At 41.6% G+C, this 13,616-nt stretch overlaps 1 protein-coding gene across 1 annotated transcript in view; it reads right to left on the bottom strand.

Moving 5' to 3' along the window:
• LOC144829057 (uncharacterized) overlaps positions 1–13,616 on the bottom strand; it is a 419,215-nt gene that overhangs the window by 97,343 nt on the left and 308,256 nt on the right. The window contains exon 5 of the mRNA XM_078687804.1: positions 5,185–5,333. Within this exon, the coding sequence (XP_078543930.1) occupies positions 5,185–5,333 (149 nt within the window). The remainder of the gene's footprint in view (positions 1–5,184; positions 5,334–13,616) is intronic.

Below are 13,616 nucleotides of genomic sequence, written 5' to 3'. Positions count from 1 at the left end.
ACCTAGTGGATGATCAAGAATACAGTGGATGCTCGAAAGTACCCATCAGTCACCACTCGAGACCGCCCTTCATCATTTGGGATTTTCTGAAACCATCCATATAAGTAGGTAGTGTACAATCGTGAGGAGACTAGATGGTAAATAGTACTCCCCCGCTGAATAGTACAGGTATGGTTTATCACTTTCTAAGACTGATAAGTGGTTAAGGCGTGGTGTGGCTGAGGGTGTGCAGTGCAGACCAAAGTTAATGTGAAAAAATTAGAAGAAAATGTGTCTAAAATTGGATAAGGGAGCATGGAACAGACTTTATTGAAATAATGCTCGCTTTGCCAAATTAAAAGTTATTATGTGAAGACAGTTTGAAAAATGCGCTGTCAAGAGATGGAACCAGGCCAACATGTTTCAGCAATTCACGGACATAGTTGTCCTTGCTTTCATCAGGACCTCATAATAATCAAGTGCTACTGCAACCAAATTAAATAAGTGAGTATAAAAAAGAACAAGTATTACAATTCACCTGCAGTCTCCAGGTAAAAAGAGTTTTGTCCTAACTCACAGCTAGTGTCGTTCACTGTAAAATCAAAAAGACAAGGGTCAGTTCTCTGACTGATTTAAATACTCATTCCAACTCACATACAGTGGAACTAGGTATACATAGTGTAGACCTTAGATCAAGTCAAACAAATGACTGCTCATACTCCTAAAAGTAGTTAGGTTAAGTACTCAATATCAGGATATTAATTTTATGCCCAATAGAATAAAGACACATCTTACCATAGTCTGTGGGACGTGAAGACCTCACCCCACCTGGCAGCGGCTCAGGATTGGAGTGAAGCACCGCTCTAAGAAACATGCAAACCAAGGGGAAACATGTTTACCAAACTGTGCAAACAACCTTATATCAACAGAGACCCTCCGTCACCCCACTAGAAAGTAGAGCGAGTCAAGGGTATTATTTCACAGCCCAATGTTTTAAAAGTAGTAATAGGCCTAGTAAAATTATCAAATGACTCAGCGCCCAGTGGGACCACTGATGCGTTCTTTACTGAATTCTGAGAACAAGGTCTCTATGCTTAAATAGTACAAAATCTGCTTGGATGGAGACGCGTTTCCGCGTCGACATTATTGTGCACAACCAGCAAAGATAGATTGTAAAAAGCTCCAATTTGTGCAAAATAGACTCATAAAATGCCCAAGTATTAGTTCGCGCTAGTGCAAGACTCACCTAACCGTCGGTACTTCCTAGCCGGCGTCTGAACCGACTGGGGAGGCACCGAACGGCTGGGAGGTCCGTCGTTAAAAGGAGAACGTTGATTGGCTCAGCGTTCACGTGACCGGCATATACTCGGTTCTGATTCGTTGACGCGAGTAAAGAGATCGCACTGGCTATTGGTTGTTAGACATCACCAAGGTGACCAAAGTCAAAATAGTGCAATCCGACCGATTCTCGGTTGTATTATATCGTATGTAGTAACTTTTATTGTCACATGATGGTGGATATATCATATGAGTCAACCAGAATACTAGTAAAAATTGTTGTTATTGTTTCATCTTTGGAAAACATTGATTGGCTCAGCGTTCACGTGACCGGCCTATACTCGGTTCTGAATCGTTGACGTTAAAAAAGAGAGATCGCGCTGGATGTTTGGTTGATAATCATCACCACGGTGACCAGAATCAAAATAGTGCAATCCGACCGATTCTCGGTTACATTATATCTTATATAGGAGTTGCTTTTGTTGTGACATGATGGTGGATATGTCATATGAATCAACCAGATACGATCATCAGAATATTAATAAAAATGTTAAATTTCCCTTCTTCTTAGACAAGAGGAAAAATAAGAGCAAAATTAACGATGAAGCCTGGCAGGTATACAAAATAGTAAATAGTGGTTTTATAGCTATTTGCACCTCTCAGAGGCTTATTACTGTTCAGATAACCATAGACACATGGGCAGTGACACTAGTAGGGAAGTACTGTTATTCAAAAGTGTTTCAAAATTGAAACTATGAAATTACAGCTCGGAATTGCAGCTCAGAATTATAAACTGGACCAAGGAATATCGTCATTGAGTCCCTGTTTATGAGTATTAAGCTTCAGGACCCATTTTTGTTCCTTGACTAAAAGAAATTTAGCTACATCTACAGTGTAAGATGGAATGAAAGGTTGTTCTAACACAGTCCATTCGAATTCAGTGGGCAGATGATTTGCTTCCAAAAAATGGTTGGTCAGTTTGGTAGCTTGTCTCCTGCATCGGATAGTGCTTTTATGTTCCGATATTCTAATTCGTATCTTTCGAGTGGTCATCCCCACGTACTTGAGTCCACATGGGCAAACGATCAGATACACTAGTCGGTCGCTGTTGCAATTTGTAAATTTCACTTGTTTCCAAGGTCTTGATGTTCCTATATCAAGCTCCAACGATTTTTTTGTTTGTGGACATGCCTGACATGTACCGCAGGGATGGTGTCCTGCAACCGGAGGGAGATCCCAAAGTGATCCAACGGCCCTAGGTTGGACTTCAAGAGGTCTGGTGTGGACTAATCTGTCTCTCAGATTTGAACCTCTTTTAAAAGAGAACAGAGGCTGTTGTAAAGTCAATCGTCCAGAATTAAGAATGGGCCAGTGTTTTTTGGTCAATTTTTGAATTCTGTTCGACATGGTTCCAAATGTCTGGACAAACGTAAGTCGTTCCAGTGGTTTCATAGATTGTTTAACCAGCTTCGGTGGATAATTACGCATGATCAACTGATCGCATAAGGTGTTTGCATGTTCTTTGTAGGCTGCAGTTGTGGAGCAGTTCCTTTGAACCCTCAAAAATTGCCCAAAGGGAAGATTTTCCTTCAGGGATCTGGGGTGGTGGCTATCGTAAAGTAGAAGCAAATTTCTTGAAGTGGGTTTTCTATACAGTTCTGATTGTAAACCCTCTGGTGTAGCCAATATTAAGAGATCAAGAAATGCAAGTTGGTGACCACCTATCTCGAGTCGCTGAGTCATTTGATAATTTTACTAGGCCTATTACTACTTTTAAAACATTGGGCTGTGAAATAATACCCTTGACTCGCTCTACTTTCTAGTGGGGTGACGGAGGGTCTCTGTTGATATAAGGTTGTTTGCACAGTTTGGTAAAAATGTTTCCCCTTGGTTTGCATGTTTCTTAGAGCGGTGCTTCACTCCAATCCTGAGCCGCTGCCAGGTGGGGTGAGGTCTTCACGTCCCACAGACTATGGTAAGATGTGTCTTTATTCTATTGGGCATAAAATTAATATCCTGATATTGAGTACTTAACCTAACTACTTTTAGGAGTATGAGCAGTCATTTGTTTGACTTGATCTAAGGTCTACACTATGTATACCTAGTTCCACTGTATGTGAGTTGGAATGAGCATTTAAATCAGTCAGAGAACTGACCCTTGTCTTTTTGATTTTACAGTGAACGACACTAGCTGTGAGTTAGGACAAAACTCTTTTCACCTGGAGACTGCAGGTGAATTGTAATACTTGTTCTTTTTTATACTCACTTATTTAATTTGGTTGCAGTAGCACTTGATTATTATGAGGTCCTGATGAAAGCAAGGACAACTATGTCAGTGAATTGCTGAAACATGTTGGCCTGGTTCCATCTCTTGACAGCGCATTTTTCAAACTGTCTTCACATAATAACTTTTAATTTGGCAAAGCGAGCATTATTTCAATAAAGTCTGTTCCATGCTCCCTTATCCAATTTTAGACACATTTTCTTCTAATTTTTTCACATTAACTTTGGTCTGCACTGCACACCCTCAGCCACACCACGCCTTAACCACTTATCAGTCTTAGAAAGTGATAAACCATACCTGTACTATTCAGCGGGGGAGTACTATTTACCATCTAGTCTCCTCACGATTGTACACTACCTACTTATATGGATGGTTTCAGAAAATCCCAAATGATGAAGGGCGGTCTCGAGTGGTGACTGATGGGTACTTTCGAGCATCCACTGTATTCTTGATTATCCACTAGGTTGTCATTGTGAACCGCCTCAGTAGTCGGTTTGGGGTCATTACGTTTCTGATTGTTCTCTGCTCACTGTAGATTCACACTCTGTCTTTGACCCTCTGGAACGCTTTTGTTGTCGTAAGGAGAAGAGCGGCTGATCTTGAAGCTGGGAAACAAGGTTAAAGTCTTGGCAGGAGGCTCAAAATCCTGTAATTCTTGAAAAATTAATTATTCTCTCCGTGCCTGGGAATGCGTCCTATTGTAATGCAACTTGTGCACATGTAAACCACTCGGAGAGTTTGCACTATCTTAAATTGTAAAAATGAGATTAACAAGCATGCTTAAAATGCGTCCAGCCATTGGGAGATAAGGTAAATAGTGGCGGACAAACAAAGCAAGCGCTGTGCAGTCAAAACCTTAAATAAAGAGTTCCACTAAAGTGGATGAAAACAGTACTCAGGCCATGGGACACAGATAAGAGAAACACACAAGGAAGAACAGAAAATAATATGCTACAGCCAATAAAAACAGAGGAAATGTAAGCGGCAAGCACACCAACCAATGAAAAGAAAGGGCGAGATGTAAGCCCCTTTTAACATTTATATTAACTACAATAGATTTCACATGCACAAAACAAGAGCTGTGCAGGCGAAACCTAAAAAGTGAAAGCTAATGGCTAATGCAGGTAGATCCCAAGCCCACTATCTCTTCTGTATGTCTTCTACATACATTTTTATGTACTGTAACATGAGGTCTCTCAGTCAGCTAAAGATACCTGTAGCAAGATGTTAAAATGGAAAAAAGCCAAGTGCCTCATTCTGGTAAAAATTATGCAAACTGTCATTTCCCAGGTATTTTCTGCTTCTAGCTGGCAATGGGAAATAAATGTGGTTCTGAGCTTTACTACTGATAAACTTTCATGTTATTCTGCTTCATACACTCTTTGAGCCACGCAAATGTACCTGAGCAAGTTTGCTTTGTATTCTGAAATCGGTCCACGTTCCAGATGCAAGAAAATAAGATAAAGAATTCAAGAATCACCTCGACTCTTAGACACAAGCTTTAGTTGCAAGAAAGGAAGAAAGGTTGAAAGATTTGCTAACATATATCCTCCTAGCATTAATTTAAAATCCAACCATCAGACTGATGCTGTGTTTTGAAAAAGCACTAGTATGAAATGTGTGAACACAAAGAAGCACCGTACCAAAACAGTAATCCAAACAGCGCCAGATAGAGCACAATGGGGGTTATGTAATCGTCACCAACTCTTCCATCATACTTCAGCACCATCCCAAAATTGATAAGACTAACGAAGAATGTCCAGGTAGCGTATGTCGCTAATCCATTGTGCACCTGCAAACAAAAACAAACATGCATTGTGCTTTGATGTTATGGTCATTTAAAGAGCATGAAAATAAAGGATTAAAAAAAGGGGGGAGCACATACATTTTTGTCATTACTGTAAAGTTTGAATGTGTCTTCTATTTTATTTGTCAGACCTCCCATCTTTAAAAGTCACCATAAATAAATGATTTTAAAGAATCCTAATTTCAAAAGGACTGTTATTATTGGAATGATGTGCATATGGCTGAAATCTGTCTAATGGACAAGAAAGGAGCCTGAGTAAGTTACATGTGGATGGGAATATTTCAAGCGTTCCATCCATCACAGATTTCTTTAACTGAATGAGAGGGCCTAAGTGCGAAAGGAATGGCCAAATGTGGATCCCGTGCCCACTGTGCCATAGGACTCAAGCTGTACCTTACTGAAGAGACACGGCAAAGCAGAAACTGGCTTATGGGCAACCTTGGCTGGCAGTTTGGGCTGGAATGTTCCCACTGGAGAAAGGACAAATTCAGCTTTGCCAATGGTTAGTTTCTGCCTAGAGTGACACAGTAGGTAAAAAGAAATGATGAACTGGAATCAGGGCCGGACTGACTACCGGGCAGTTTGGAATGCTGCCGAGCTTCTGGCTGATTTTATTGCAGTGGGGGCTGATTTCGTTCATGGAGACCTGCGTGTGATTCGAAATAATAAACGCAAAATGAATCTCGTTTAGTACTCGCAGGTCCCCATCAACGAAATATACTCCCAGCTCAGCACCATTCCAAACTGCCCGGTAGCCAGTCCGGCCCTGACTGGAATGGGCCTTGAGTATTTACCAGCGGTTGAGGTTTATTAAAGCTTTTTACTGATAACAATTTTGTTTTTCTACAAAAAATGCTTCATTGCCCAAATACCCTATAAACCACAATATTTATAACTTGTAAATCTATCCATATTATCCCTTCCCCTACTCGTCTTTTGCAGGAATATGATTTCTCACTGTATGTTATCTCACTGCTAAGGACGATTGTTTGTGCAGGTGTCCAAGTCCTCATGCAAAGTTCCCTTCTAAACCCATATTACAGGTGTCCTGGATGGGGTGAGGTATTTACCGTATGTACCCAGAACATACAGATACTGTAGGGTATGGCATTTACTTGTTTTGGTGAATCCCAGAAAATTTGAGTTTTCTCTGTAAAATGAGTTGCACGAATAATTTGTTGTTTTCTACACCAAATGATGCATGTATTAGAATTTACTGCATATTTTTAGATAGTAGATTATGGCAGGTTTGAAAAAATGTTTGCACAGGGATTAGAACTCATTTAGGATCATGGCCTATGCTTGTGTGCAATGTGCTTTTACAAAACTTTTCATTTGGAATAGATTGGTTTAGTTCAAGGTGATCATCACAAGAACTCACGCTTAAACACATTGATCAATATCTGGTGCCGTCGTATTGCCAGGGTAGGGAACTCATCTTAACTGCTGACTTTTTTCTTAATCGAACCAGGGCATATTTTCTCCTGATTGTAATTTCTAATGACATCTTCTTACAATTGCAAAATTACTGTTATGTTCATAACCATGGTGGGAGGCGGTATGTAACGTTTACAACGAAATTTTTACAACGCACTACCATTACAACGCAGGCATTACCACGCATACCATTACAACGCATTGCGCTGGGGGGCGCTCTAGGATAGGTATTAAGTTTAATTTTCTATCCAACACCTTCCCTAGTGTCCACGGGAACTGGAGTTGGAATAGAAAATTATACTTACCACTATCCAGCACCTCTAAGCGCTATGCGTTGTAATGGTATGCGTGGTAAAAACCGCGTTGTAAAGGTATCCATGGTAAAAGTATGCGTTGTAACGTCATACATCCGTGGGAGGCACCCAGAGTGAAGGGTGCCATTCACTCTCTTGTTTGTAAGCCATTGGGTGAAGTCCATAGTGACATATGTACAGGAAATTAAATTAAATTACGATTTCTAAAGTGCACTACTACCCATGGGTGTCTAGGCACTGACTTCCAAACAAAAAGGAGGGCCAGGGAAGAGAAAACACCAGACAAGTGGAAGAGCGTATTAAGCTAATAATTAAAAAAACAAGTTATAAGAGCTTTACGAAAAGTAAGCAGATTTTTTGAGGTTTTGAGGGTTTGTGGCATCATATTCCAGAGCTTGGCAGTCACCACTGCAAAACTCTTGCCTCCCCAAGTAGCTCTTTTAAACTTGGGAACAACCAAGTTAGCCTGGGAGGCAAATCTTAGGTTTCTGGCCGGGATGTAACGATGGAAGAGTTGCCTAATAGAAACTGGGCCCTAAGAATGGAGGGCTTTAAAAGCTATTCACAAGGATTTGAACATAACCCTTTTTTTGAGCTGGAGCCAGTGGAGTAAGGGAAGAGACTTGGACACCGACTGATATTTTGGGATCCCTGAAGCAACCTGGCGGCCGCATTCTGGACCATTTGTAGTTTGTCCTGAGCGTTCTTATGGGCAGTCAGAAAGAGCCCATTGCAGTAATCAATTTTAGAAATGACTAGTGCATTAGTCACCTTTTTAAGTCGGTCCAGAGAGAAAAAAGGGAAAACCTTCCTGAGTGATTTAAAGATAAAAAACATGACAAGGTGATGGCATTGGCATGACCCACAAAGGAGAGTTTTTCGTCAAACACAAAGAGACTGACAAGCCTTGATCCCCAGTTTCAAACAACCTGTGTGGTCTTTTTTCCACAACTGTGGCCTACAATGTATATTTGTATGCACACCTATTTATAATAATTTTATATTGAATGGCACAAATTAATTTTTTAATCATCAACGTTGTTGCCTTCCAGCCCAGTCTACACAGCCTGGAGGGCAGAACATGCGCGACCTGCACAGCAGTACTCTATTTCTGTACTGTATCCCTGCCCAGGCACACATACAACCAGTGCAGACTCACCACTCCTGCACTGTGCAGCACTCTACACTAACTTATGTAGGCCAAGGGGAAGTTTAGCACATAGTAGCAAAACTTTAAAAAGTTGTGTCATTCCAGTGACACGGATTAAAAAGGGCCTGTTCACTCCTACTAATCACTATACGGTATGCTGCCACCACTGCGCTCGTGCTGCTTAACTCTTGGTGAAGGCAGTAGACCTTCAGCATTTTTAGGTTTGCTCTTTGGGCGCCCTCAGGTCCATCAAGACCGCAATTTGTGAGACAGGCCTATGTCATGGCACACATGAGCGTGCCTGTGACAACAAAATAAAATAGCACTAGGGATCCAGACAATAATACAGTTGGGCACTCAGGGCAGGGATACACGTCCATTATCATGCAGTAGAGTTTTCTGTCCCAACAGTATTTCATTGTATTTAGAACATTTATATGTAGATGAGTGTATGATCCTTTCCAAGATTATGCATATATGTCACAGTATAGTATGGGAATATGACTTGAACGAAAAGTAGCTACATATATATTATTTTACACTGAAAACCAAAGGTTAAAGTAACATTATAGTTTGGTGATATGTATCAACGTAGCTTTTTAAACTTTAAACACCACTGAAAATCATCAGTTATAGTTATAGTTATAATTATCTCAAGTAACTATAACTCGTGTCCTAAGGCAACTATAACTTGCTCCTAACCTTTATGGCCATGGGGCCACATATATTTTAAATAGGAGGCGGGCTGCAAAGTCCCTCTCCCCAACCCTCCTTAGGCCCTGGGGTACCAATCCCTCAGGGCCTTATTTTTGTAAAGAGGGGGGCCATGTGGCCCTCTTCCCAAAGCCCCCCGAGCCTTTTAAGGCCCTGGGGACTCCATACCCCAAAGCCATTTAAAAAAAATAAAAGAGAGGGGGGCCACACATTGCCCCTTCCAGATCCTTGATAGGTCATGGGGATCCCATCTACCAGGGCCACTAATTAAAATTAAAGGGATGGGGGCCATATGCCATTTTCAGCCCAGGGACCCCCATCCCTCGAGGCCCGGTGCAGTTTTTGGCAGGATAGGGGCACACGGCCCCCTTTCCCAGGCCACTCTTGGCCCCGGGGACTCCAATCCCCTGGGCCCTCCTATTTAAATGGTGAGTGACCAGGTGCCCGCCATAGACTCGCTGGAGGCTGCAGAGGGAGCCTAAAGACCCCCAAGGTCCAGTCTGCTCCTCACATCCACAGGGAGCAGCTAATAATGCTGCTCCCTGTGGACGGAAGAAATAATACGATCTATTCCCCTGCCCATATCACTGTGGGCAAGGAAGCAGATCTAAAGTCCGATCCCAGCAGGCGGTGAGCATTTTGGAAGCTTCTGCCCGTGGTGTTTGCTCCCACTTGGCGGGAGATTTAAAAAGCATTGGTAAATAAACCCATTAGGTTTCACCTATGTGATTAATAATAAGCTGTTTTTTGTTGTAAGTTGTAGCTTGGTGAGCAGATGAAAAAGTGTGAGGAAATAGTAAAAAAAATAAAATAGGAAAAGAAGCAGTCGCCATATGTGTAAATTTATTGCATTCAAAACGGAGGGCTGAAGAAACAGGAAGTGCTGTGCAGCTGAGGTGCAAAATGGAGAAATAAAATGCTGACCTTTGTCGGATCATCAATATGATGTTGAGACCAGGTGAGGTAGTACAAATTAAAGTGGAGAGATAAAATAAGTAGGAGGGGGAGTTAGAATTAAGCAAAACAACAAGTGTGGTGTTTACGGTGGAAGAACCACTAGGCAGGAGCGCAGCTTCCATTGGTGAATCAGGTGCATATTAAACCAGACAGGAATCTTGCCATTGTCTCAGTGTCTTTCTAACAGTTTACAGAACCCGCATTTTCTCAAAAGAAGCTGGAAATTATCCATTTAGGTGATTGCAAAATTAAGTTCTGCTCTTTGACATGAGATGCTTCCTGACCCACAATATTTCTTCCCTTTCATGAACCAAGAAGCTGGATCCTCGTCAGGTACCCCAGACCTAAGATGTATAACATATAGAACATAAGTTAATGCAAAACAACTAATCTTAAGCTGGTTGCAGTAGTTTCTTCTTTTTTTAACCCATAACATTTCATGCTTCAATATTTTAGTCAACAAGTTCAAAGAGATGGTAATCCAGGCTTTTCTCTACAGCACACAGAGGTTCGCTATTTCTCATGACTCAACGTGGATGGTATAAAACCAATGCATTTTGGGCAGAACTGCACTTCGTCAGGGGTAACTGGGGTGCAAGAAAAACTGCATCAGAAAAAAACAATATCCAACAGATAATCATACTTTCTATTGTGCAAATTATTATTACCACTAGCCTGACAAATCTCCGTTCAGTTTTATAAGTTGAACCCTTTGACATGCACATCCAGTATGATGTCATGAGTGATGTCACTGACCATGTCATGAGTGATGGAGTTTGTGATGTCATCAGCAGTGCATTGCGAGGGCGCGAGGTATACTGAGGTCAACTAACTATAACGGCCGAATTTCTCTGGTTTTGTACAAGTGAAATGACCAACTAACTATAATGTCCCTAAAACCTGTGGTTTTTTCAATGAATTTCTAAGGTTTTTAAATGATAATTTCTAACTATAACATCCCTGAAACCTATGTATTTTTCAGTGAATTTCTAAGGTTTTTTCAATTCTTATTTCTAACTATAATGTCCCTGAAACCTATGGTTTTTTTTCAGTGAATTTCAAAGGTTTTTTAAATGCTAGTTTCTAACTATAACACCACTGAAACCTATGGTTCTTTCAGTGAATTTCAAAGGTTTTTTAAATGCTAATTTCTAACTATGCCTACAGAGATAGGACATGTGCAAAAAGAGGAAGAAAGGCGCAGAAAGAAGCGAGAGAAATGCAGAAAGAACCAAAAGAGGTACAGAAAGTGGCCTTGTTGCAAAGTCATCCCGTGCCCCAACTTTTTGCTAGCTAGTACTGGTGGTAACTGACTCTGACTAACCAGGCCCGGAGCCAGTGCTATGCTGAAAGACACTTAGAATACAGTGAAAACACCTACATACACTAGGGTACACTATGTTTGGGGTACCCCTGTGATAGGCATGACCTCCCCTATAAAGCCCTGGTACATAATAGGGCAGGGGGATTAAAACTACCTCTAACTCAGAGGTGCAGAAAGAGGCAAGAGAAGTGCAGAAAGAAGCAAGAGAGGTGCCGAAAGAGGCAACAGAGGTATAAAAAGAGGCAAGTGAAGTACAGAAAGAGGCAAGAGCGGTACAGAAAGAGGCAGGAGGGGTGCAGAAAGAAGGAAGAGAAATGCAGAAAGAGGCAAGAGAATTGCTGGAAGAAGCAACAGAGCTGTAGAAAGAAGCAAGAGAAGTGCAGAAGGAGGCAAGTGAGGTACAGAAAGAAGCTAGAGCAGCGCAGAAATAACCAACTGAGGTGCAAAAAGAGGAAAGAGGAGTGTAGAAAAAGATAGGAGAGGTGCACAAAGAGGCAAGAGAGGTACAGAAAGAGGCAGAAGGTATGCAGAAACAAGGAAGAGAAGTGCAGAAAGAAGCAACAGAGGTGCTGAAAGAGGCGCAAACGGTGCAGAAAGAGCAAGAGAAGTGCAGAAAAAAGCAACGGAGATACAGAAAGAGACATGAGAGGTGCAGAAACAGGCAGGAAAGGCGTAGAAAGAAGGAACAGGGCTGCAGAAAGAGGCAAGAGGGATGTAGAAAGAGAAAAGAGGGGTACAGAAAGTGGCAAGAGGGGTGCAGAAAGAAGCAAGAACAGTGCAGAAAGAGGCAAGAAAACTGCAGAATGAACCAACAGAGGTGCTGAAAGAGGCAAGTGAGGTGCAGAAAGAGGCAAGAGATCTGCAGAAATAAGCAACAGAGGTGCTGAAAGAGGCAAGTGAGGTGCAGAAAGAAGCAAAAGAGGTGCAAAAAGAGGCAATAGAAGTGCACAAAGGAGCAACAGGTGTGCAGAAAGAGGCAGGCGGGGTACAGGAAAAGTAGAGAGGAGTGCAGAAGGAAGCAAAAGAGGTGCTCAAAGAGGCAAGAGGGATGCAGAAAGAGGCAAGAGCAGTGCATAAAGAACCAAGAGAAGTGCAGAAAGAAGCAACAGAGGTGCAGAAGGAGGCACGAGGGGTGCAGAAAGGAGGAAGAGAAAGGAAGAAAGAAGCAATAGAGGTGAAAGAGTCACAAAGGGTGCAGAACGTGGCAAGAGAAGTGCAGAAAGAAGCAACAGAGGTACAAAAAAAGGCAAGAGTGGTGCAGAAAGAGGGAAGAGGGGTGTAGAAAGAGGCAAGAGAGTTGCACAAAGAGGGAATAGGGGTGCAGAAAGAGGCAGGTGGGATGTACATAGAAGCAAGAGAGGTGCTGAAAGAGGCAAGAGAGGTTCAGAAAGAACCAAGTAAAGTGCAGAAAGAGGCAACTGAGATGCAAAAAGATGCAAGAGAGGTGCAGAAACAAGCAAGAGAAGTACAGAAAGAGGCAATAGAAGTGCAGAAAGAAGCAACAGAGGGGCAGAAAGAGGCAAAAGAGGTGCAGAAAGAGGCAAGAAACGTGCAGAAAGAGGCAACAGAGGTGCAGAAAGGGAGACCAGAGGTGCAGAAAGAGGCAAGAGACATACACAAAGAGAACAGAGAGGTGCAGAAAGAGGAAAGAGTTCTACAGAAAAATGCAACAGAGGTGCTGAAAGAGGCAAGAGTGGTGCAGAAAGAGGGATGCCTTGAAAGATCCAGATTTGATTAAGAAAACGAATCTGAGACTAATTAATAGTCTGAATCAGATGCTGGTGGTCAAAATTGATCATCAAACAATAAGAATGAGTATGTTTGTGAGAAAGAATGATGTGACTTTGGAACACCTTAGGATTTATGGGAGCAATGAGAATATGGGCTCATGTGATTCTTGCTTGTAGGTTTCACCTAAATAAAGGTCATAACAATGCCAAATGAACTGTTTTTAGATATAGGGATAGGATTAATATAATATACAGAAGAATTGCACTGTTATAGATGTTTTTACTGTATTGTCTGCTCGAAAAGATATTGACTGAATTATGTTTTCCGCTAGATTATAATGAAAGCAGTATGAGAGGAAGGATCTCTATTGTAAATTGTCCTGCAGAAGGTGGAAGAAAATAGTATAAGCCCACTGAAACGCGTCGATGCCCAAATTGAGGTTAAATCTGAAGCAGGACACAGAGCAGAATTACTGAACCCCTGGTCTCTTTCTGTGGTTCTAGCATAATACAGATTAACACTGCAAGGGCCGAAATCTATGCCCTTGCTTAAGTTTTCCTTCCGTATGATGTTTTATTAATTTTCTGATTGTTTTACTGTATTGTACGTTTTATATACTTAGATAGGACTATGATTTTTAA

Source organism: Lissotriton helveticus, chromosome 4_1, assembly GCF_964261635.1.
Source record: "Lissotriton helveticus chromosome 4_1, aLisHel1.1, whole genome shotgun sequence".
NCBI lineage: Eukaryota > Metazoa > Chordata > Amphibia > Caudata > Salamandridae > Lissotriton > Lissotriton helveticus.
This window is presented reverse-complemented; position numbering and strand designations above follow the sequence as displayed.